At 34.0% G+C, this 27,389-nt stretch overlaps 1 protein-coding gene across 1 annotated transcript in view; it reads right to left on the bottom strand.

Annotated features, from left to right (window-relative positions):
• Positions 1-27,170, bottom strand: part of CCDC73 (coiled-coil domain containing 73) — a 55,781-nt gene extending 28,611 nt beyond the window's left edge. Inside the window, 9 exon segments of the mRNA XM_050710808.1 lie at positions 786-865; positions 3,491-3,626; positions 8,534-8,572; positions 12,082-12,156; positions 13,804-13,839; positions 14,544-14,615; positions 17,563-17,631; positions 17,900-17,995; positions 26,916-27,170. Coding sequence (XP_050566765.1) covers positions 786-865; positions 3,491-3,626; positions 8,534-8,572; positions 12,082-12,156; positions 13,804-13,839; positions 14,544-14,615; positions 17,563-17,631; positions 17,900-17,995; positions 26,916-27,170 — 858 coding nt within the window.
• Between the last annotated feature and the right edge of the window lie 219 nt (positions 27,171-27,389).

Raw genomic sequence — 27,389 nt, 5'->3', positions numbered from 1 at the left:
CAGAATCAAAGGGAGAGAAAATAGCAGACTGGAAAGAAAGAGAGATATGAAAAAGATGAGGTACGGGAAGATACTGAGTTTACAGAACAATTTTGTCTTCAGAAGGTCCCTTCGCCTCTTCTGCTGTCAGCACCTAAGAAACAGCTTAAAGGAAAGAGAACTTTATCCTTACCCCTATTATATAGGTCCAAGAGAGTGCAACTGAAAACGTACCTGGCAAATACTAGTTTCTTAGTAGAAGAGAGGCAGAAAAGAGCTTAATGGCCAGGCAAATTTTGACCACAGCATCACTATAATTGACGGTCTCAGTTGCCCTATACTAAAATTCTCTCATTTCTGATAGCGATTGAGAAATGAATGTAATTTATTCTATGTTCAAGCTATCAGCTTGCTTCTATGGCATAAGTAACCTTCTTCCTACTCATGTTGTGTTTGACTACACTGAAAACATCACTGTTACCTTTCCCTACCAGATGAAAAATGCAATGGCAGTACAGCACAGGAAAAAGATAGGTTGATGATAATTAAAAAGAAATGAGTAGGATACAATAGAGGTAAACAAAAATTCACAAGTTACAGAAACTATTCAGAGCTGCTCAACATTTAATTGGCAGTCATCTGAGGCATCTGTGTATAAGATGGGAATCTAAGACAAATTCAACCGTTAGCCATAGAATGAAGAACAGTTGCATGTTACTCATATACTATTTCCATTAGCACTACAGCAGCTTGAACAAGTCCAAAAGAAGCCCACCTACACATTTAGAAATACATACTATACTTACTTCCTTCAGATTACTTATTTCAGTCTCTTGTTTTTTATTCACTGATGTTAGTTTCTTATTGAGCTGTATCGCTTCCTGTACTTTAAACAACAGATGAAACATGTTAATATATACTTCTGCATTTAAAGAGCTATTTGATTTATATCTGCAATATATGTGTTTTTAATGTCTAAAATAGTCAAGGTTTTTGGAACAGAAGCTAAGGCTGAAAATATGACTCAACTACTCTTTCCATATATTATGATACTACATAAAAGGATTACAGCAGCTAGTATCAGTTGTTCTATACCTCAGAAAACAAGTTCAGAATTTTGTTTGTTGATTTTGTCATTTCATTTCTAGTGCCATTCAGTGTCACCCATTTGGGTGACTTCTCCATCAACTTTCAATCTTATCAGAAAATTACCTGTAAATTCCTATTTTTAAAAACAAAGCTAAGTCAATTATTTTCAGAGAAACATAGAACATAATGAACCACCGAACACTCAAATACTTGAGTTAAATGTACAGAGTTAAGTTCATATAGAACACGGAAGACCACAAACAGGATAATGGAGAGGACAAGCCTAAGAATATCCTCTGTCTCCTTTGAAAGGGAACGGAATCACAAGATATCACAATGAAAAACTGAAGATGTTCACCACCATTCCTGTACTTTTTCAGTCACTTTCATTCAGCCTAAGTATTTTGATCCCCTCAGCTTTTTCTTCAGCCTTTTCAGTTTCCTGACTCCTCTTTGTATGCAGGAACTCCAGACACTCCATCACACCCAGAAAGTTCTTTCCATCTGTTAAAGATGTGCTTAGCAAATGAAAATACTTAAATAATGTAATAAACGTCTTCTGGTAAAATTTAGAAAAAAAATCACGCAAAAATTGGTAAAGTTTTCAACGAGACCCATATGTTCACCCTCTATCTTTAAAGTGCTAATAATGGGTCACTAGTAACACAAAGTTTTAGATTTATTATGCATTGTTGCATTTTCCCTATAAGAGCACTATAGCATCAGTTTTTACTTTCTTGTTTCCCTACACACTGTTCTAATACAGCAGACAAAGAACAACTGTCCATAAATTTAAACAATTTGCATAAAAATGTCTCATACCCTTTCTGCACAACTTTTCCACTGCCTGCAGTTTCTTGCTCAGAATTTGCAAGTTACCTATTTCAGGTCTTACATACTGCAATGCAAATTGAATTCTCACTGCAGTAAAAGACACACTGGAGTTAAACTGGTGAATAGATTGGCTTCTTGAACAGAAGCAGTTAATAATTTAGATTTAATCTTTTCCAGGGGTTCCTTTGGCAATTACTAATAACTATAAGTAGAAACATGGCAAAACGTTTTATATATAGTTAAAAAAAAATACTGAGTGTTATGTTTCCGTGAAATTGCAAAAAGACTTTTCTGTATCTGACATGGTAGAAAAGCCCTGACTAACGTAAATACAATGAAAATACAGTAATGTTTTCTCTTCATTTATTTTGAATATCAAATACTAACTTACTTTCAAGAAAGGGGTACAAAAAGTAATCTGAGGTACTAAAATACCGCAATTTCACATAAATAGAGAAAACCCCAAAATACTAAAAATATTTTGGGCAAATAATGTCCCAAAAATTTTGATAATGTGTTAGCAATTTATTCAGATGAGATCTGAAGAACTAGCTGGCTTCATGCAAAAAATAAGAAATAAAAATAAATACTGGAGCTTGTAAGTTATACATCTAGTATTCCTTTTCTTTACAAAAGGAATTATTGTTCGTAATCAAAGGATAAACTGAAGGCACACAAAACAATATGCACAAGTTAGTCCTACAAAAATTCTCATGCAGACATTGCAGTGAATTACTTTGTTATGCAAAACTAGGATGTGTCTCTCAAATTAACAGGTACCAAACTTCATTTAAATTATTGTTTTTTTAATACTTCGCATATCAGCTTTATTATTTTACAGATGAAATATATATATAGTTATATTAAAAAAGGGTATGTGGAATGCTATTTTTGTATTAATAGATTCACAAATAATTTTGTTGTTTAATACATTAGAGGTTTTAAGGTACTGATTTTATGAAGCCTGAATAGTCGCATAGTCAGGATCTAGGTAACAATAACTCTATGAAGTTACTCATCCACTCTATTTACTGAAGTAGTTTTAAGATTTTAAATTTCTGTATAAAACCAGCAAAATATTATAATTCATTAATATTTTCTGTCCATTTCCCAACATTAAAGCTAGTTCAAATGACATTCATTTTTCATTATCTGCTAATTCCTTTACTTTCATCCCCTCATTTGAGCTGGTACCACTGTTTATGTGGATGTCTGCTTAATGGCAAGAGGAAGGTGATCCAAATTAAGCATATATACATACATTTTTTTTGAAGGGCTGAGTCTGCTACTGGCTTGTTTTTGAACACAAATCTTTTCCTCAGCGTAGTTTACCGTATGGTCACACACACAGCTGTAGTGGTATAACAGCAAAGAGCAGAATAGGTACAGGGGCTGTGCTGCTTAACCTGGCACTGTCACACAAAGAAATGCTGAAGAAGCTACTGAGATGCAGTAATTGTCAGCCGGTATATTTGATACTTGACACATGGCAGCTACTATTTTTTGAGTTCTGTCACACATCTCAAACTCAGTCTGGCCAAAAATAAAGCAAAAAATAAATGCTGGAGGACATTTAAGCCATACGTACCACTGTGTTCTAATTGTCCATGAACACCTTTAACAATGCCAAACTGACATACAATAGTGGCATAACACCTCTCAACTTCATTCAGTTTCTTATGATGCTCCTCTCTTGCTGTTAAGTGCAACTGTAATTTCTGATCCTGTTGGAAACAAATGAAGCCACTGCTTAATGGTGCCCACTAGCATGTATAAATCAACTCTCCAAATGCTTAACATAATGGCATAAATGCAAAATCATTTTCAGAATAGCTTAGTTATCTATTTCATATCTGACAATCAGTTCCCACCTCCAGATAACACCTCATTCCAAAAACCTTCACCTGTGTGTTAGCTTATCAAACAGGCACTTCAATTTATTTTCACATGCAGTCCCTTAGATTTGGGAGAACTTTCAAGTAAATGCATGCAGAACTCAATTAACTGCTTTCAAATCCTGTTCCTAAGTTTTCCTTTGTTGAAAGTATATATTCCCATGAACCTATATTCAGTGGCATACACCACCTTTTTTTTTTATCCTTTCATATACAGTTTTTTTTGTGTTCCTCTTTAATATTTTAGTATTTTTGTATAGTATTTTTCTTAATAGCTTTGTAGGTACTATTTAGACAATTTTTCAATTCATTTTCTCTGAAAGGAAAGTAGGTTAAATTACTTTCTCTTAAAATATACCTATTTAGACATCTAGTCTATTTCTAAAATATAGTAGAGCAACTAAAATGAATTGGGCCAAATTAATTCTTTTGTGTAAATTCAAGTTTCACAAGGATGAATCCGGCCCAAGCTGTTTGGCTTCTGTAAGGCTCCCTTCCCATACAGTAACAAATGCAATACATGTCCAAGCATCAGAGGATAATAAAAGCTGATAGTAATCAAAAGAAATGACCAACATAAGGCTAGCAAAACAGGATATACAATACAAATTTCTCATGTTTTATAAGGTATGAAATTAAACACACTACAGCAAATGGAAACTCATAATGGAAGCACTGGTAAAGAAACACCACCACTTACAGAATCACCGCAAGGAATTTAGGCTGTGAATTTTCATGTACTTTCTCTTTTTCCTAATGAAAAGTAAGCTTTAAAAAATAAAAATAAAAAAATGTACTTCACTAAAATGAGAATGTGGGCTTTATACAATAAAGGAAAATCTATATTTGTTTTTCCTGATAATAATTCAGGCGTATTTATTCTAAGAGACTGATAAATAAGGGAGCATCACTAACATGAGACTTGAACAGCTTGTGGCTAGATTTGAGTTTTTACCTTTTGTTTTTATTTTTTTTCTTGGTGTCGTCACAATTTCTTTCTTAATCTTTCTTAAGTCAGCAGGACAGCATTACTCCTTTCTCCCCATTAGAAAAGGTAGAAATATGCTTTCTTATTTCCCAAGGCTCTTTCCAATGAGAAAAGGAATTGGCTTGCTATATCCTCAAAAGAGTTCTATTAAGAGTTTACCACTTGTCTAAACATAATTGATGGCAAGCTGCTCTCCATCCTTAGCGCACAGGAAAATAAAAGCAGTTTGGTTTGCCTTCTGACATCTTTCCCTGGATATGTGGATCTTCTGCTCACAATGAAAAGGTCTTAAAACATTCTTCCATAGAAGACAATAAAGAAACACCAAGAGACTCTACAGGATAGGGAGGGTCTGACCCTGGTGTTGGAGCAAGACCCACAGAATCTCGGTTCTCCTTCCTAACGTCTGATACTGCATGAACAGAAATTATTGCCCTGCCTTCCACCAGTAATAAAGATAAGCTGGGATGGGGAGTGGAACTGATTGTGGCCATATGGCTTGTTGAGGCACAATCATTTCTTGGTGGAACTAGACCAGAGAAATAGCTCAGGGTCAGGTAGGTGACAGGAGGAAGACAAAGAGGGAATTGCTCATATCTCAAAAATATTCTGGAAATTGAGTCACTAGTCAGAGTTACTCAGCGAATCAAAAGGTGGTAATTGGGAGGTGAAAGTGTCAGAGGAACAAAGGGGTTGTTATGGAACAAAGACTACAGGCAAGATCATGTGAAAATTATGCAGAGGGCTATCAACTCTAAATCTTCAAAACAGGAAAAGTGTTTCCACACTAGTTCTCTAGTTCCCACCATTTTTCTACTTAAAGTCATTATTTTCAGTTTATACTGTACTACTCCTTTCTCACTATTTTTAGACAACACAGTGTAATTACAGGCAAATTTCTAAAATATTTGGAAAGGAAATAAATGCCATTTTAAAAGTTGGGTTGTTCTTAATAATCCAGGATAAGAATGTTATATCCTGTTTTACAAGGACACATTTTTTGTTTGGTAACTACCTCTATATTAGAGAACTAAGTGGTGGCAGGGAAAATCTCAGGAAATGCCTATACTGCTGGGTTGTTAGGAGATCCCTGACGTATTTGGCCTAAGCCAGAGCACTCAAACAGGGCCTGGGCACAGTTCAGGAGACTGCCTACTGAGAACAATCTGGGTTATTTGGATGCAGCTTCCCTCTTTTGAAGAGTAGTAGAGTTTAATGAACCTAGGCCATTTCATATCGCCTGAATTCAGCTTCGCTAAATGGTCTCTCAAAGATTTCATTTACCAATATAGTCAGCAAGTGAAACTAGATTAATTACCGGTCATTCACAGAAGTATTCATCCCATCTACTTTACTCATCGATATTGACACAGTGAGTGTCGCTGTCAAGTGACACCTTATAAACAGTGACATCTCCCCCTTTGGTCTTTGACCCAGCCAACACTAGCCTTAGTCTTGCTCGCCTTTTACATTTTAGCACCATGATGTATGTTTAAGGATTAGGCACTACAAGTAAAAGTTCAGCTGAGAAGTAACTCTAAATACTTTCTCAGACATACCCAGGATCAGCCAGTGCAACTTAAAAAGGGAAGGCATGAATAGATGAAAAGTTTACTTATTTTTCTACTCTACATCCACTTTTATTCTACACTCTGAGTTTTAGCATTCTACAATTTATCACCTGTGAGGAAAGTAGTGAAGGAAGGAACAAAGACCTGACCCAAGACCATTTTCCTCTAGATACTCCTTTATTTCAGCAGCAAGAAAAGAATGCAATACTGAAGCCACAATCAAGTTGATTACAACAAAGCTAGTTGTCTGACAGAATAACCCTGCAGCCTCATGACTGTATCCGTATGCAGTGAGGTACAAAGCAACTATACCACACATAATAATCAGTACTGTTATTGCATAAACAAACAAACAAAAAAGATGGAAGAAAAATTCTTTGTTTTATGTTGAAAGGCTATATAGAGGAGAAACAAAATTCTGCTATTTCAAAATTCTAGCATGTCATCATATACACGATATCAGCACTATAGTTTTCACATAACTTTAACTGGATAGCATGCTAAAATAATATGCAATATATAGACCTTCAAAGTTTTAGATTAAAAGAACAGAACTGAAAGGAACAAAACTGATATTAAGTGGTACATCAATTCCCAACACATACAAAAGCTACTTTACTAATTGGCAGAGTTTCTAAGGTTCCAGATATAAACTAAATATCTAACAAACTTCAAATTTATATGTAAATAGGTCTCAGAAATCCATTCTACTTCAGAATATCTTGCCATTTGTGATAACTAAGACTCTACATGGTCTTTTGTTCCCTTAAACACATCATGACCCAGTCAACACAAACTGACCCAGTCTAAAACTTTATTAGCCCGCTACTGCATATGGTTGTAGGAAAGAATTAGTTTCTACTTAACTTTTGTGGTTTTTTGCTTGTTTTTGTTTCTACATCTTCTACATGTATGGCCAGGCCATACATGTTACATTTGGTACTACATGCAAAAGAGGACTTCTAATATTTAGTCCCAAACTCAACAGCATTTTCAATAACCACACTCTGTATCAAGGGCACAGTACCCCAATGTTTTCAAATATTCAAATAATCATTTGTTGACAAAATATTATAAATATACAAATGGAAGATATTTATTTAAATCATAGCACCTTTTCTACAAGCTAGAAATGGAACTGTGCTGCTTAAACACTCTCATTCATATGGAAGACTGAACTTGCAGATTATTAATGAAAGGTAGTATGTGAAATGATCTAAATATAAGTTCAATAATTTTGTATATTTTAAGCACCCTTTTAGATCAGATGCATTTTAAGAATAAATGTAAGTTAAAAGTGAAGTAAGACAAAAACACATTTTATGTTGCCTTTGATCTTTAACTTGTAGCCTTATCTCCCAGGTCAGAGGGCACATTATTCAATTTCACCATATTTTGTGTAAAACCACTGTAGCGTTGAAGATGACTTTCAGTACAAATGTCATGGTACTTAAAGCTAAACTGGACCCTAGTTTTTTGAGCTTCTTAATTAAGATCACAGTTTATAATGGTCTGACAATATTATCTTTATTCTTTCCAGTTGAGCAGCAGCAGAATTTTCACAGCATTTATTCAATCAAGCTTAGCAATGTTTCTGCAGCTCATTCTTTCACTTCCCAAAACAGACAACAGGGTTCAGAGCGACTAAGCTGTCACTCCATACAAATTTATTCTCTGTGTCAAAGGGAGTAAGCTGGACTGGATGAAATCTAAACTGGTCAGGGGAACTGATGTTGAGAAGTAATTCTGAAAAGAGTGGTGAAAGAGTGAGAAAATCCATGATCAGTTTTTCTCAAACAACAAAACAAAAGCAAAAAGCTGTCCAGAATCCTCTACAACTACTTTGGGATGAATATGCTAGATCCTACAAGTATATGGGTACTATAATTACATTTTTCATATCAGACCATGAAAAAATAATTTTCAGTCTGTTCTGTAACAAGAGCCAATTATTTTTATTGATGGAGAAAAAATCCAAATGATTTAAACAGCAACATAAGAAACTGAGAATGTTACTTTAGAGAGAAAACTTTTTCAGATTCAAAGGTGATATTACCTCTCGATTACTTATAGTTATCCATCCATCATTTAAGTATTAGAGATAGCTAGGATTGACATTATATAAACTGACATTCTCTTTTCATAAAAGCTTACTGTTACTTTTATTAATTTCTTACCATTTCATTCAGTTTCTTTTGTAAAGTATATTTTGAAATCTGTAAAATGAAAAAGAGCTATCAATTGAACTGCAGTTACCTTTTTTTTCCTGAAGACAAACTGCAGATATTTAAATATTCTTATACCTAAGATTTAATTGCACTTATTTCAATCCAATATAGTAACACTGTTTTCAAACGAATGGTTACACTATTTTACTGTAAGAGTCACTTAACATCATCTTTATGTTCTAGAGAAAATGCTTTACATTGATTTGCAGCTACAGGAATTTTGAAAAATACATAAATACCTGTGTTCACTGTCAGGTATCATAATATTTAAAGGGACTACATTCTATAAACTTAACCCTTTGAAATAAACAGAGAAGAAAACAGACTTAGGAATAAAGTTTATCCCCTGCTGGGGAAAAAAAAGTAGATAGTCCAATGGTGGTATACAAAGATATATTGTACCCATCTTGCATGCTTTAATAACAAAAGCTGACATTTGAAGTCATTAACACTTCTTTTCATACACCACCAACAGTAGAATTTTGATTTTTATAATACTTGAGACTAAAGCTGTGGCTATTTTAATTTTTCCTTTAACATCCTAAGACATTGACTTGTAAATAATTAAGGAAGCATCAATGAATTCAGTATGTGTAAATCCTACATAGCAAGTATTTCTAAAAAAAAAAAAAAAACAAAAAGCCCTAAGTCTAGAGAGCAATCATTTTTAAGGTAGTATTCTGACTGTTTAGATAAAGGACTACAGAACTTAATTGAAAACCGCTCAGTCATATTTTAGCCTGATTTCCAAACAGTTTCTCTGGGTCCACTGGTTCATTGTGGCCTCCCACTTCCTCAAGCCACAGCAGAATTCTCTAGATCTGAACTATACTGTTACAAAAAATGTTTGATCTGTACTCTCGACTGTACAATAGACAATGATAAATTTTACTAAGAAAAACTGAAAACAGAAAAGCCAGCGAAATCTTTCACTGCTCTACTTCATCTATGCTATATCAAGGTTTGAAGGCGGCAATGGAACACTCGATCTATTATAAAAGACTGTTAATAAGAACCAAACTTATTGCAAAATAATTAATGCCCATTGTAATAAAGAAAAAATATAAAGTAGTGAATATCCTGCAGAACATCAAATGTTATTAACATGGTATTTACAGTAACACTAATTCTCTTTTAACTAGGCCGCACCTTGAGTATTAGGCCGCACCTCGAGTACTGTGCTCAGTTTTGGGCCCCTCACTGGAAGGACATGGAGGCCCTGGAGCATGTCCAGAGAAGGGCTACGAAGCTGGTTGTGGGCCTGGAACACAAGTTTTATGAGGAACGGCTGAGGGAGCTCGAGTTATTTGTCTGGAGAAGAGGCGGCTCAGGGGAGGCCTTGTTGCTGCAACTATCAGAACGGAAATTGTGGGGAGCTGGGGGTCGGCCTCTTCTAGCAGATAACTAGCAATAGGACAAGAGGGAATGGCCTCAAGTTGTGTCAGGGGAGGTTTAAGTTGGAAATGAGGAGACACTTCTTCTCAGAAAGAGTAGTCAGGCGTTGGAACGGGTTGCCCAGGGAGTTGGTGGCATCACCGTCCCCTGGGGTGTTTAAGGAAAGGTTGGACGTGGTGCTTAGGGACATGGTTTAGTGGGTGACATTGGTAGTAGGTGGACGGTTAGACCAGATGATCTTGAAGGTCTTTTCCAACCTTAATGATTCTATTCTATGATTAAAATATCTAAAACAATTTTAATCACCATGCTTGTAGTGGAAGCAAATAAATATAATGTCTCCGGATCTTAAGAGGTAAACCTTCCTTTGACAACAGTTGACTTCCGATTTTCTCCAACTATATCTCATTTGTCAATGCTTACCAGATCACTTAATGGATATATTTACAACTCACTAAAGGAACACTTCAGTTCTCATAACCAAGGCTCTCATTGAAGTGCTTCTAGCACATGCCCAAACACTATCTGGGACTGGGCGGATTGGGATTATCATTTCTTCTTTAGAGTATACTGCAGAACTAGACTATCCATTCGACATGAAAAACAAATCAAAAAGATGTCTCTAATTTGGAGATTCATTCAGATGCAGAAATCTGAGCAACCCTTAGCAAGTGTAAAGTTACTTTTTTATGTTTACCTACAAACAGAATAAGTGTCAAGTTCTAAATTTAGGATTTCACTGTCCTGGAAACTATAAAAAATACTTGTAAATTTGAAAAGGAAAGTTCACATTAAAACTTCCACATAATTCAGCCATAAACATCCAAGATTTTGATTTTTATCTTTGATTTTCATAAATACCATAATTCCGTGGAAAACATGAACTTTTTTTTTCCTAAGACTGAATCTGGGTTTCTACATACCCACAAATAATACCATGTGGCTGCACCAACAGCATCTTCAAGGTCTTAAGCTTCTCTCATGACGAAACCACTTCCACCTTGATGGCGGTAACAACCTACTGAAGATGACTTGTTTGTAGGAGTGCCAACTGGCTGACAAGCCCAGATGCTAAAGGTGGTGTTATCACCCCTTGCAAGGCACACACCCATCCAAATTCACAAATTGGTACTGCAGTCTTTACTTATCCAACTTGCCTCTGATTTATAAACCAAGTTGACAACTGAAATCTATCTTACCATCTATGAATTTGTAATTAGTGTTTGTGATTTACCTTTTCCATTTTAATTCCAATTAAAGAATCTAAAGGAAAAATTAAAGAAATAAAACTATACCAACATCAGCCTTTTTGATCATAAAGAGGTAATGTGAAATAATGTATGAAAAGCAGCAGCGATCAAAGCTATATCCTAAATTGAGTTGTTACAAATTCCAAATTCAGAAGTTTCAGACTTTTTGAGGAGGGAGATGGGGAGGAGGTATGAACTTTCTTGAAAAATATAACCCAGAGGTTTTGCTTTATTTCAAATAACCAAAAAAATAGAGCTACAATACGAAACGCAACCTTATAACAAAATAAAATACAAAACAGAAATAACAGAAGGAAGCACCAGAATAACTTGTGGGTTTATCTGACAGAATTTTACTTCTACTGACAGACATTGTAAAGCCATGGATTAAGTGGAAAAAAAAATGTAGAAACCTCCCAGTGACACAGTCAGGGAAACTAATACAAAAGACAGGTAGCTTTGTGAGTTGGAGGTCCACAGTGTGAATACTTTTTTTGTTTAGGAATCCAAAACCAGAGTTTCCAGACAAGTGAAAAGGCTCCAGAGAAGGACACAAAGAAAGACTATGGACACGAGAAGAAAAAAGAAATCACATTAAAAACTGAAAAATCCAAATGGTGTTAGAAAGTTCTTACGGAAGAAAAGAATTTTAGCTGGAAAGTTAACTGAAAGTGGGCTTGAAGCTGAGGACCAGAACAGAAACTCAGTGTTAGAAAGTGGTGTGTAAGGGTACTAGAAAGTTGAAAAGAGACTGCCATAAAGACCCTCTTAAAAATAGTTGGTCAGGTTATTGTGATGCAAAAACAACACTTGAATACCAAGGAACTTTATTTAACAAAAATAACATTTTACCTGTAACGTTTTAAGTGTTTCTTTCAGCCCATCAATTTCTTTTTCTTTTGTTTTCACAGCAAGTTGGTATTTTCCCTTTCAAAACAAAATCTGTGCTTCAGGATTTGGGCAGAATAAATGCATTTACAATAGAATCTTATCAACAAGAATATTATGAAAATAATACTACTCTGCTATGACAGAACAATTTACAAATGCAAAAACAGGTAAAATTCAACTAAATGTTTTTATATATATATATATATACACACACACGCACACAAACATTTAGCTGAATGCATGTACATATTGCTATAAAGAAAAGAGTGAAGATGTGACAATATATTTTTACCACTTATGACCAGTCGATAAGTTTTAGATTTTTCTGTTCTTGGGGAGAAGCCTGACAAAGGCAAGATCAAAAAAATTACATGCACACAGATGAACAATTTAAAGAACTTAAATGCAATTGAATTAGGTAAGAATCTCAGGTAGCAATCAATATAATGGAAAGTGTAATCTAGGTAACAGAGTACACCTGTAGAAACATCACATCCATTCACCCATCCTTGGGTGTTCCACTTGTGTCAAACAGTGCTGGCAGTGCAATTTCCTGAAACCACCTTGATGAATAAGAATGACTTATTAAAGGTACATGTAGTGTAAATTGGGCAAAAGTTATTGTTAGTATTCAAATTCTGTCCTGAACCATTACAGCTAGATTTATTATTTCAGTTACTTTGGTATGAAGTACTGAAAGCATCATTGGATTCAATGGAAGTATTTAAAGTTTTTAAAAAAATCAGTACATAATTCAACTCTGAATCAGTAGCTGTCACTGGAAATACACATCAGGGACTATTACATGGTAGGCATAGACAAGCAGCATGTCTTAACAAGGAAAAATCTTTAAATGTGAGTAAGACAATAGCTAAGCCAGATGCTATAAATGCAAACAACGTATTTTACTTTAATATATTTTCAAACATATTCATCTATTTACAATTTTCTGTGCAAGTCCTTATGAAATATATATAGCATACTCATCCAGTCTTAATTAAGAGCCCATATATAGACATTCAACAGCTTGACTTTTTGAAAGAGGCCTCTAATACAGCAAATGCAAATCCCTTATTCAAGCAAAGAGGCAGGCGCACAGTTTGGTATAAAAGCCTCATGTGGTTAAAAAAACAAAGAAACAAACAAATTCAGTCTTAATATCTTAAACCACCCCAGGTAAACCAATAAAAACCCTATTATAATCTGTTTTTACCAAACCAGTTAGAGTTATTTTTGGTTAACTAGCATGTAAAAAAAGCTTATGACAGTACCCCAAGACCTCAAAATAAAGAAAGTTTTTTGTATAACTTCAACATAGAGATAGCAAAGAACATTTATTCTTCAAAGAATTGTTAACATAAGCAGATTTTTAAATGATTTCTTAAAAAAATCTAAATTCTAAAATCTAAAATCTAAATCTAAAATCTAAAAAAATCTAAATCTAAAATCTAAAAAAAAATCTTAAATAATTAAAGTTCTACAGGTTATAAAGAAGGAATAACAATGGTTCACAAGTAACCGTAGTTTATATTTTATATACAAATGGCTTTAGTAAAAGCCACAGGAAGAAAAATACTTGAACTGTAATATAATTTATACCTAGAACGTGTTTGACAAATTACATCACATAATCACTTGCTTACGTGCTTCACCAGATGAAAAATAAATTCTAATATACAGTACCTTTTCTTCTTCCATGGCAAACATCCTTGCTTGTAACTTGATTCGGTGGCATAAAAAGTGGGAACAAATCAATATAGCAGTTAGGATTTATTCATGCAGCTTGACAAGGCAACATAGTTATACTTTGCAGGGTAATATACATAATTTTAAAATATATATCTATATGCATAGTCCTACAATAGCAGTAAGCTTGTGAATCACAAATTATTTTTTCAGGAAAGAAAAGACTTGCTTATTATTTGTGTGATATGATTGCACATTACAGCATTAGTGATAAAATTATTCATCACCATGTGCAACAGTTTCAGTCCTTATGACTGTTCTCTGCAACTTTTCAACACTCATTTATTGATTTATGGATAAAAACAACCCTGATTTGAAAGACTGAAACATGTTTTCAGACGTTGAACTGGATAAGTTACATTGCAGATCTTTTTCCATGGGGTAAGAAACAATTTGCAAAAGACATGCCATTTTTGAAGGTGGAGGAGAATGGAACAACAAACAAACAGAAAAGATTTAGAAGAAGCTTCTCTAGGATTTTCTGCGAAAGAAAATCCCAGGAAGAGTGGCTTACTGTGAAGAACTGCCAAATGTAGTATGTCTGGATTTTTTTTTTTTTTGAGCTATATATTCCATAATTTTACATGCAAAAGTATCATAATACGAACTGATAACTTGAAATTATGCCATCATATTCTGAAATCTTGGTGTCATATTGGAAAGCCTTATTGTGCTACCTGCTTTTTAAAAGCTGCCATAGCTTCTTTGTTCTGTTGCTGTAACATATCTGTCTGATGCTGCAGAGTTTCCTGCTCATAGGAAATAACAACAGTATCATTTAAGTATCATTTACAGCAAACCATACATACAATCTTAAGGAAAAAATAGGTTCTTTGTTACATAATTTTAGAAAGACATAAATGATTAAAAGCAAAACCTGAAGATTAAAAGACGTTTATTAATTGGTAATCACCTAGGGGCTTCTCTTCTAGTTCATAACAGATAACAACTATCACCTCTGGAATTCAAATGTGTTGTTGCTGGGACTGCTATAAGCAATTCACACCCATCCTATCAAGCTGCATAAGAAATCCTACAGTCACTGCCGTATTAAGACGGTATCTTCACACAGTTCCAGATAGTTACAACAGGATTTTAATCTTCATCTCCATTTAAAAGAAATACAATCTGTTATTCTGTTTTAGTTAAATGACTAAAATTTAACTGAAACTGCGTCAAAGAGCTGAAGAAGGACAGAACAGACTAAGTGAAGATGATCATAGTGTAAGACATTTATCATCCTGCTGCCTGGCTTTACTCACACCCATAAAAAAGCACACAAGAAAATGAGTTAAAGTCATACTATTATTTTTGAGTTTGCTATTGCTTCACATCATAATTTCAGACTAATACTATGCTCTGCAAGTTGACAGCACTTAAGATCTTTAAAGATCATGTTCCTACACTCAGGATAGGAAAAAAAATAGTTGAAGTAATATGGAAGATATCTTTGTGAGATCAATTTTTTGAAATTCTGGGCACTAAAGAAATATTAGGTAAATGGAGTCCAAAAAAACTCTGTCCTTGAGCAACTATCTCAAAATGCAGATGTATGTTTAGCTATGAAGTCTTTGTGTGAAGTGGGAAATAATGATTAAGCAATAACTGTACAAAAACAAAATACAGACTGTTAAATGTGTGAGAAACTAAAATGATAATTTGTTGTACACATGAGAAGCCTATTTCTTCTTCTCCCTTAACCACGAAATTGAGTTTTTCAGACAAAATGATTCTTAAATTAATACTTTCTCCACCAAATAGGCATTACTTTCAAATTCTGCAAGTGAGAGCTTCTGTCCTTTGGTCTGAGTAAGAAGAGAATCTGCGAAGGTAAGGACTTATACCAATGTACATACAGATTAATTCCTTGTAAGATATTTATAAAAAGTTCTGATTTGCATTGAATTCCAACCAACAAGACATAGTACATGAATGAATATTCAGAGGTGTAAAAACATGAATCTTGAGGAATAAGCCAAGTTCTCTCTTAGAACTGTTTTCAAAGACAGGTTCTCTAATGGGTGAAGGGCATACCAAGTATCCCAAAATCCAGAATTGTTAGCTGATTACCATCAATTAAACTATTCTCAGCAGATTATTCCTACCCACTACAGAAATAAAATTTTATAAGCATGGTACTGCCAAATTAAGTGACACTACTTTATAGTAATTCAAACTAATATTAGATAATTTATGTAAATAAAAGTTTAGTTTCACAGAATAGTCATCCTTTACATCAATGACAAAGTTGTATAATTGATAACCAGATAAAAGTATTACTGAGCTCTTCAATATATACCGTATATTCAAGTGATATATTTTAATAATCTTAGATTATGTTTTTTAGTAAGTAACATGATTGATTATACATCACTTTCTCAGAAATTCTGTTTGGGGATATATTTTGCATACATGGCATGTATGTTTGGTGAAGAGGGTGTTAAAAGTATAAGAAAAAAATCACCTTTGATATTTCGATATTACATATAGTATACTGAGTATACTTACCAGATTTAAGAGTAAGTTCTCCACTTACTGTTTTCTCTACTGTAGAATTTTTCAACAGCAGCAACGATATTCTCAAAACATATTACAATTAGAAGGCAAATCTTTGTCTTAAATCAGAAACTTGGCTTAAGTCACATCTTCATTTGAAGCTAGTTCACTACATTTCAGATAAAATAAAATATTTACTGAATAACAAAAAGGTTGGCAGAAAGGAATCCCTGAAGGAAAACAAAGAACTTTTTATAAGCCAAGAGGAGCAGCTGTCTACTTACTGAACTACAACTGAGATCAATGTAATTTTTGCATTCAGAAACCATGAGGTCACAAATTCAGGCTACATTTCATACTTCTGCATTTTCATCTTCCTGGATCTCCAGAATTAGAAGCATATTTTGTTCTTTTGAAGTTCCAGAACTTTACATATGTGCTCACCTGAAGTTCCTAAAAATCTATGACTCATTGCTTACATTAGGTTTGCCACGTGCAAATTAAAATCCAAGTGTGGGGAAAAAAACAGAGTTTATCTAACTGACTGTAAGTTCCATCTTTTTATAAATGGTAAATTGAATTGTTATTAAGGTCTTGGAAAGAAGGGAAATCATCCCTTTTGAACCCAAATTATTAAGGACTGCAATGCTAGGTTAAGAAAAACAAAGAAAGGTTACAAATTGAAAGCACTGTTGCTTCTCCAAATATAAAATGTTTCCTGTTTCTGTGCACATATATATCTTCCACGAAAAAAGCACATAGTTAGGATTATTAATTTAAGATGGTTAGTATGAACTCCAAGACGAAATAGACTTCCTTTACTACTAAGATGTTAAATATCCCAAGATCAAGGATAGAGCTGAAGTTATTGTTTTTTCTGTGATCGTAAAATATATAGAGTGAAGCCTTTTATCTTGTGACCTAGTGACAGGGGTCATAGGTTTGATTGTATTAGAGAAAGGAATGGATTTCCTATTAAAGCATAACCTCAGGAGCCCTAACCCTAAAAAGAATGTTAGATTCATTTTACTGAGAACATTCTGAGCATTTAAAAACTGACATAACACTTCTGAGTATGTCTAACCTGTAAGTTACGGTTTAAAATAGCTTTTTTTTTTTTTTTCCTGTGTGTGTGTAAATCTTATCCCAAAACACTACAAGTGAAACTGTTTGTACAACTGCAATGGTACTGGCACTTGCCAAAGCCAATCACAGTACAGAGATGTTGCCACATAGCTTCCCCCACATTAACATATCAAGATGCCTCATGTTGAAGTAATAGGACATTTAATTTAATATTTACATCCCTTTTATTTGAAGATTTCCAATCATATCAAATATTATGATGGGATTATTCATTAAGCAGGTTTTTAGATTGGGCACAATCAAAATCTATATGAAAACAACAGAATGACTAGACAAATTATAATATACCACATTTTACCACTAGAAGTGACAATCGCCTTAAGAAAGGGAATTGTACCAATCTACAATTCATATTAGTATTATCTTAAAATCAAATCCCAGCAGTTGAAATATTATAATCATGTAAGACAGTTACCTTCTGCCATTCAAGTTCCTGTTTCTCTACAACAATTTTACTTATATGATCTTCATAATTTATCTCTGTTTCCTAGTTAAAAAAAAGTAAGAGTGAAAATTTAAGACAGTTACCTGCACATCAGACACCAACATAACTTGTGTGTTCTTACTCTTTCTTTACAGTCCATTACACAAAACAGTATGTGCCTATACACTGCACAGCAAGAAGGAAACAACAGTTCTGTATATGTGGTAAAACGGCCGATGGCTATCTGCTATTCTATCTAACAGCTCAGCTGTTTCCATCAGAAAGCTTGCAGAATAAACAACATAGATTAACATGCACAGCAGAACATTAGGAGCTAGGATTGTAGCTCTCAGTTGGCAGGAACAGTTCGCACTTCATACATATTCTCTTATACATCTTACAACAAAACCAGACTCAAAGGCAATAACAGACTTTACTTTACTTCGCAGTTGAAAAATAATTGAATATCCCGATCAATCAAGTCACGATATTGAGATGAAAAGAAATTCAGCAAGCTGCAATAAATGCATCAAGAATCAATTATTAATCAATGACACAGATAATCACGGTAACGAGTCAGAATCTTTGGGACACTAACGATTTCACAATGACTTCATTCAAAGCACTGACTCTTTACTTATTATTATTTATTTTGTCATCTCCCACAACAACTGAAAGTTTGTGCCAGCTATTATATTGTAATTATGGAAAGTGAAATATTTATCCTGACGTTTTCTGCCCAGAAGCCTGCTGATTTATCAGATCAGTGCAAAAATTTAAAGATAAGTCATGGATAAACAGCACATTTTTGATAAGATGAGCTACCTGAAAGTCTGAGAAGAACATTATTAAAGTTTAAAGTTTCTTCACAATCCAGAAGATGGACTAGTAACAATTAGGAAGGTGTGTTACATCTCCTGTGCTAACAGAAGCACCTTGTCAAGAATAAAACTGCTACTGTGACAATAAATAAGATGCATCTGCTGTTAATCATAGTTCCTAACAAGTTATGGTTGCTTTCCTGAAGGACTGTGGTATTAAAGTCAGATTTTCCTAATAGAAATCACCTTCCCTTGCAAGTCTTTTTTTTATTATTATTATTTTTAAATAAAAATACAAGCACTGGCCTTCTTTTACAAATGCAATGCTCAAAGGAAGAGCAACGGATTCTCCTCAAAAAAAAAAATAAATCACAACCTCTCTCAAGAACAGTACTTAGGCCCTTTATGTATATAACAATAGACAACTCACTGCTGTCCTGTTTATATATAGAGCCAAAATAATATTCTTAAAGGACTTAAGACTTAAAGAGCTACACTAATGTGTTGCTCTGAGCTTCAGAAGGCCAATTTCCTGCCTTTTCTCTGCACACTGATCCTTCCCTTGAACAAGTGACTACGTTAAGGTTAAAAAAAAAAAAAAAAGGAGAAATTAATCTCTTGATACCTGTTAAGTAAAACTCTGTTGAATTGCAATACCATTAACTGCTGTTATGTACCATAAATTACAAACTGAGAAAACAAACTACCTCTAGATGAAGTAAAAAAAAAAAAAAAAAAAGTCAGAAACAATGAGAGAAAGAAAGTAAAGTTCTTCCTCCTTCCTATCCTGAAGCAGATAATACAAATATTTGGCTGCAAAGAATGACACATGCTGCAGCTAAAAAATGCAATTCTTTCTGAAACCCTGTACAAAGGAGAGGTTTACGTACAAGGATATTTATAGTGCTTCAATTCGTGCAAGAGTGTTTTAAAGAAGACTTCGCAACCCTTTCTCACTTAGTGTAACATTTGATCCATAGTCCCACTGTATTATCAATAGGAGTAAAATGGCAAAATATGTCCCAAGGTGATTTAACATAGGTTTTTGACAGTGACATCTTTTATAGGTTTTAGGGTCAAAACTGACTTCCTTGATTACCAGGCAGTTTACAGGCACATGTGTGGACAGAAATAACACACGCTTCTATCCATAGGAGGCTACTCCTAAGTATTTCAGGAGTTACCTGCTGGACCTAAAAGCATGCCTCAACACTCATGTCAGCGTGACATATAAAATATTGAACATAGATTTTAAATTAAAATTTGGTTCACAGAGAACCGGAGAAGTTCTTTAGCTCTTGTTTCTATGATACGTACTTAACAGGTTATAGGTGGAAAAGGTACCTAAAAATTTCTTATGCCTTATGGTAAAAAAAATAAATTAAAAGAATTGAAAAGATAACAGGGTGTCTCTATTCTGCCTTAACAAACAGTACTTCAGCATTGCAATGACTTTGTTTTCCCATAATAATCTATAAGCAATTAATAATAATACATTCTAAGTTCCCTGGAGTAATAAAAACAAAATAGGTTGACTCACAGCTTCTTACATATCTTAAGCAATTTGTGCCACTAAACTACAAATATTATTAGAATTAAACATAATTAGCAAAAAGTTTTGTACAGAAGTGTAAGGTCATAAAACCCGACCCTTAAAGTGGGTGACATAAATTATTCCTAAACTAATAAAAATGCACTGCAGTTATAATTCTTCCCAGACTCCATATTTCTGCCACTCCCCTGGGCAGGCACCAGCATATACAGCGGACAACTAAGCTGGGAGAAGGACGTGACCAGTTCTCCCACGGATCAGATCTAGCTTGGTGGAACACAAATATTTGTACCGGTGCAACAGAAGCAACAGTAACACATTGCTGCAGGTGATGTAGCAAGGACTCACCCACACCGGCAGAAAGACGGCACCAGAATATCAGAAGTGCCTGTGCAATTGAGTCCTACTATGCTTTTTCGTAACGTGCTACCCAGTTTTTCAAGAATATTAATTATTTTGAAAACATGCAAACTAGTCATTCTATGATTATTACATTTCTTCAGATCTATGAATAGAACTCTCATTCTCTTCTTAATAAACTCATATAATTTGCTATACTTGTTAAAACAAAAGCTTAAGTTTAAAGTTGTTTTTTTTTTGTTTTGTAAATTCTCTAAACTGTGACTAGCTTCAGAAAAGAAATACAACTATAAGATAAAGTGATAAAGAAAAAAGCTTAACATACGCACTTGGATTCTGACCTCACTAAAATTAATAGCAAAAATATCACTAATTTCAATGGTTGTTGGAGATCAACAAGTACCTATCCATATGAAACTCATGAAATAAATGGAAAGAATGTAATATTAAAAAAAAAAAGCAGCAACACAATAGTGTTATAAATTCTTGACAAAGCAAACTTCCATTCATATAGGCCAGGCTTACTTAAATGTAACAGTTACCTACGTAAAACTAAGCCTTTAGTATCTAGAAAAAATAATAATAATTTTAGTACCAACTAATAAAAATACTTTTATAAAAATTTGGATTGACAGACTATTGTAATCAAGCATATACACCATTTCAATTTTTAAAAGTGTATTTTAAATCTTAATGAGTACACAAATTGAAAATTTTACAATTGATCTCAGAAACAGCATGTTAAAATTTAAACCCTAATTATAAGCAATAACTGCCATATCCACACCGAGTCCTTTACATTTAACTACATAAATACAAGTTTGAAAACAGCATTAAATTCCACTTAAATGAGCTCTTTGCTTTGAAACCTAAGAAGGATAAGAACTGAAGTTCTCTATGGGAACAACACTCCAACTTACTCCCAGATTATAAAGGAAAATCTGGAAGCTCTCAAAAATGTGTATATATGTGTAACTACTGTTGAAAAAAACAATAAACATAATAAATACTTAAAGTGAGAATGACAATTATATGATAAGTGTTTTCATGTGAAACCGCTAAAAATTATAAGCCTTATCCATCATTTTTACTTCTTTCAAAGGACATTTATAGTTTACCCACTTTGAAATGAAGGCTTTTAAAACTTACGAAGCACTTTTTAAAAAAGTTCCTACAGCTGTTTAATAAGACCAAAACATTTTTGTTATACTTGGGAGCATGATGTTGTATATAACTTTGATGAGGTATCAAAAAACCACAAAACCTTAAAAGTGTTCATTTTTTATTAGATGCCTTAGGACTACATGGATTTAAGTGTTTTTATAAAAAGACTACCATAACAATAAAAGAGGAGTAATTTGATGGTTTATTTACTCGTTATAACCTTTAGAAAGTGTCAAGCCTTCTTTAAAGTGTTTGCTTCAGGCTGTAGTTTTACAAGATGGGCTGTGGATTGGTCAAGCCCCCTCGATTCTTGACCCTGAACAGATTTAGGAACAGAGTACAGCTGGCTCATGTCCAAGCAGCCAAAACTGCTGTTAGGTACTTTTATTATCTTTTTCAAACTCATAATCTACCTCCTACGAAATTGCACATCCAATTTCTCATGCAGCTCAATCAAATAGTACTCATAGAAACTACAGTTTGATTGTTTCATGCTATAATTAGGATATCCTTCATGAACTAAGCAGTCAAGTACAACTTTTAGAAGACTGCATAGATATTCTTAAGTTCCTCCTCTCACTAATTTCCTCTTTTTACTCTATCATTTAAAAAAAATATCAAATCAAGCTCTTCACTATACTTATTGTTTGCTGGCTGTTTGAATTATTCATTGCAATAAACCTCACCAAAATGTTTCATTTCCCTGACATCCTCTTCAGTTTTACAAGTCATTTCTGCCTTATCCCCCTTCTAAAAAAGTAGGTGCCCCTCTCATTGACTCAAGGTACAGTATTGAAATATCTTTTTTTTTCTCCCCATGATTCTACTCATCCTAAGAAACAGCTTGAAGATACCTTAAGTCCAGGCTCTTTTGCAAACAAACAAGAAAACAAACACAAACAAAAAACAACACACCCCAAAAGAAAACAGCAACAAAAAGCTTTATTTTTGCAACAGTTTCATTGAATCCCACAGGTTTGAGTTCTCAAAATAAATGGACTCCCCTAAGCAGCCTATATTGCTACTACAGGTGCCTCTGGTGCCCCTTTTAACTTCACTGCCACTCTGTGCATCAGAAGGCAGAGTTCTGCAGAACACCCTTCCAAGAAGGTTCAGCTTTGGGTATATAGTGTACTACTACATACTATATACTATATTACCATAACAGTATACTGCTGTTAGTTTAGGTCTAGATATAGTGCAACCAGTATGATCTTAACTGGCAAGTCCACTAATGTTTTAATACCTCTAATAACTCAAGCTTAGTCTTTATGGTTTGCTTCTCCTGATGAGTAACTTTATGGTTTTATCAACTTAGTCTTCACTTAGTATTGCAAACACCAATGTATCTTCTGGGCATAAGTGACATTTTCAAATGCTAACCTACCGCTTTCCATTTTCATCTCAATACTGAAGTCCACTTGCCCAAGTTATCTGTGAAGCACTGCTAAAATCATTATTTAGCTCTGCTAGCACAACTACACACATCTCCATTCTAGAACAGGCTAGCTCAGGTATCCTTGCATGGCACTACACTGTGCAGTGCAAACCCCTTCAGAGTTGCCAGAAAGCATGAGTATGTTATATGAATGGAAGAAATGGAAGAGTAGTTAAAGTGGGAAGAGCTCCTTCATGACCTCTCTGTAAGAAAACCTAGAAAAAGGCCCCTGTACTGAAGAAGTTGGATAAGAATAGCCAGAGGGCAAAGTTAATTCTTGGTAATTTTTACTGAACAGATGAAATCTGTTACAGAATCTGCAGTATTAAACTGACATTCTGATGTCCTGGTTAACTATCAGAAAGGGCTTCAACAGGTGCTTGTTTTCAGGTGTAGAATCGGATCGCTGAAACTTATCCTCTGCACTAAAGAAAAACATTAGTAATTTTTTTTAAATCGTCACTAAATTCAATCTTTTTTTGTGCTCAGCTAATCATCACCTACATTGCTTCAACTGTTACCAGAAATCCCCATATCTCGTGTATTAGAATACATTTCTATGCAAACCAGGAAGAACACCCTCAATTTACATTCACATTTTTCCCGCTAAGGATATTTTTCTGTATCTAGGCCAAGAAAGAAACTCAATACACAACATACAAGCTTTCTTGTCCTCATAAACATTGTCTTCAAACCTACTGTCACTATCCTATATGCATCGTACTTCAGGAAACGTAAGAGACTTCCAATTTCACTTACTGCACAGCAACTTAATAGCATTAAGTAGACAATATTTATCTGTTAAAAAAAAAAAGGATTGCCTCCTATTACTCAATGAAATTAGACCAAATGATTGCAGAGCAATGCTGAGAGACTTTGGAACAAAGTGAATGAGGTATTCACCACAAAAAATCATTTGTCTGATTGGTGCATGATGACTAGGACAGCTAAAGCAGCAAAAAGATAACAGTAAGACTGCAAAAAGATAAGACATTCAAGCTCAATCAATGGGGGAGGGGGAAGTAATAGTTTAAATATATACATACATATAACTAGAAGCTACAAAAAATAAGTCTGTTCATATTAAGAACACATACTCTATGAACAGACTAATGAATAAAGTGAAGGTCTACTAAGTATAATAGTTTAAGTAATGCATTGTCTACAATAAACATGTGCACTCACCATTGACAAACTGGGATTAAATCTGTAAGATGACAGAATATTCATTTACTTCAATAAAAAAATAAAATTATGAGCCAATTCTCCAAATTATTTTTGAAGTTAATTACAACTATACATGTAACAAAGAAAAGTAGAAAACATGCTTTGAAGTAACTCAATGCATTTATTTAAATGAGCACATTCAGAAAAATCAAAAAAAAATTTTATTGTATGGAGTATGGATTGAATCAGTTCTCAAAATATTTTAATACTTAAGTGTTTAATTTTTAATCTATCTAGTTTTGCACAGATTATTTCATCTGTGAATTTACTTTCATAAGTTTGCATTTATACTGCAGTACAACCTTATTCAAGTTATTCAAAGCAGTTTATTAAACCCCAGATATATGGTAGTTCCTGTCATGAAGAGAATCCTGTCTAAGTGACAAGCAAGATCAACAAAGGGAAGAGAAACAGAAGCAAACAGATGTAAGATCTCTCATCTAAGGTCAAGCCATAGGTCAAATACAAAATCGAAAGAAAAACCCACTACACTTGGCTATACTGCCTCCACTGGGTTATCAATTTGCTACAAGCCTCGCAAGCAACTTGGAAAAGAAGTTTGGAAAAGAAGTGGCAAAGGAATCAAGAAACCAGTAGAGCTTTAACTCTGCTATCTATTTAGCAGATGACACTGGTTTAATTTAGTCCATTTTGTTCTTGTCCATGGGAAAACTATCACAATGCAAGACAAGCACTGTAATTCTCTGAGTTCAGATTGTATTTTGGTGTGTGCACTACCTTTTCCTCAGGACTGAATATAAATTTACAGAATAACCCTGCAGTGATTGGATTTGTAAGATGCTTAGAGCCAAAATCACCAAAAGATTTTGTAGCATTGTTCTTTTAAAGCGAAACATCTATAAAGATTCTACTTTAAAAAAAAAAAGTGAGTGGCACTATGCATGGTCATATTAATTACCACTGCATGTTCAAAATATTAAAGTTTTATACTCCAGTTTTCAAACATACTAAGGAAGCAGGCCTAAATTGATCATTAAACCCAACAAAAATGCATGCAGGTACACTTTAGGCTTTCCAGTTGACTAGGTGTAAAATGCTTAATTTTTTGGACATACAATTCTAATTAAAAGCAGGTAATTTTATTATTCTATCTTATTTTTTTTAAGGATGAAGGAAGGTGCAGATGTTTTAGCAACTGAGTAGCATGTCTTATCTATGGAATTGGTTCTTGGAATTAACATCAGCCTTGAAATTAAAAAAACCTTTAACCAAAAAATTGCTTACCCTCTTGAGGCAACATTGTCTAAAATAAGTCACTTACTCTTGTAATATAGCAGACACAAAAGAGAAAGACAAAAACAAAAATATCCCCAAAGATGAAGCTTCATAGCACTATAAAATTTTAAGACTCTGACCAAAGATATTAAAAATGCATAGTTATGTTAACAACATAAATGGAGTCTAGCTAATATCTTAAGGTACACTCCAGCAATAATTACAGAAGGTCCTCAGGCTTTAATTTTTAATACAAGAATAGGCTAGACTAAACATCATCATTGTAATAAGAGTTTAGGGATGAAGCTGTGGTGAATTTCAATAATACTGCACCAAGAAAGTGGGATTGTGCACTTTTTCCTTCGATTTTTTTATGGCAGTAATTCTTTGGTTTTTGTTTTTTAAAGAGAGGATTACAGCATTTAACTTAGATCAAAATAAGCATACATCAAACATGTCATCAATATTAATATTTTAAAGTAATAATACACATCTTTTGAACAGGTCAAATTCATCAAATGCAGAAAGACATACTTTAGATCTTCCAAAAATACAACAGTTCAGAAATGCTAAAGGGAGAAATAGAAGAAAAAGCATGTACCTACACACAATTGAGAAATTAACCACAGAAAAATATAGCTGCCTTCAACAGTGCTGAAACAATTTCACCTTAGTACTATATGATGATCCTACTCTTATTTCAAAAAGATCCCCTACCCCACCATACTCATATACCAGTACTGTAGGGTTCTAACCTAATAGTTTAATACTTGATTTACCATGTGCTAAACAAGGAAGACTTATGGACTTAGCAATGACTTGGATTAGCTTTTCTTTGTTTTCTTATCAACAGCCGCTCTTTAAGAGAAGAAAAGACCACAACAAAATACAAAAGCGTAATGTAGATCATTTTTCCATATAGCCTGGCGATCAACTGTAGCAGCTTGTACATAATTATAGGAAAGTCAAATTCATTATTTCCATGCAACCCTGTTGTCTTGTGCAGCCTACACAGAAAATTTAAATTGTGGACACTGCCTAAGTCCATGTGATTTTTTTTTTAAAGCATATTTGTAGTTAGTGAATTACTTAAAATACAGTATGCAATTTACCCATACTTACGCAATGGTTTCTACGATTACATACAGGAAGACAGAAATAAAACATCAATATAAAAACGTTTACCCTTCTTATACGCAGTTCTTCTATAGCCTCCAATAAACTTGTTTTAAAGTCTAACAGTCGAATGGAAAGCAATGTCTCTGATGGATTCTGAAGATTGGAGTCAAGTGTCTGTGGTTTAAAGCCTTCATCCATTCTTAAAGCTTGTCTGCAAAATAAAAGTGTACATTTCCTCTTCAGTTTATCTTTAAGAGGATATTCAAACCGCAAAATTGCAAATGTGGAAGCAGATTTTTTGCAAAGAATAAAAGCACTCATTATAGCCGTTACGCAATCACTTTTTCCATTTTAAATTCGTGTGTAATATTGCAAAAGAAAACAAACAACTTTATCATTAATTCACCATACTCATTTGTTTTCCTCTTTATTTTGGGCTTGGTTTCAGTTTTAAATGAAGACTGATGAGCACGAAGGAAGGAGAACTCCTCCTCCCCCCCCCCCCCAGCTACTGCCCTGCACTGGCATGAAGGTACTGCA

Source organism: Cygnus atratus, chromosome 5 (genome assembly GCF_013377495.2).
Source record: "Cygnus atratus isolate AKBS03 ecotype Queensland, Australia chromosome 5, CAtr_DNAZoo_HiC_assembly, whole genome shotgun sequence".
Classification (NCBI taxonomy): Eukaryota; Metazoa; Chordata; class Aves; order Anseriformes; family Anatidae; genus Cygnus; species Cygnus atratus.
Note: the sequence above shows the minus strand (reverse complement) of the source record. Positions and strands in the feature narration are given on the sequence as shown.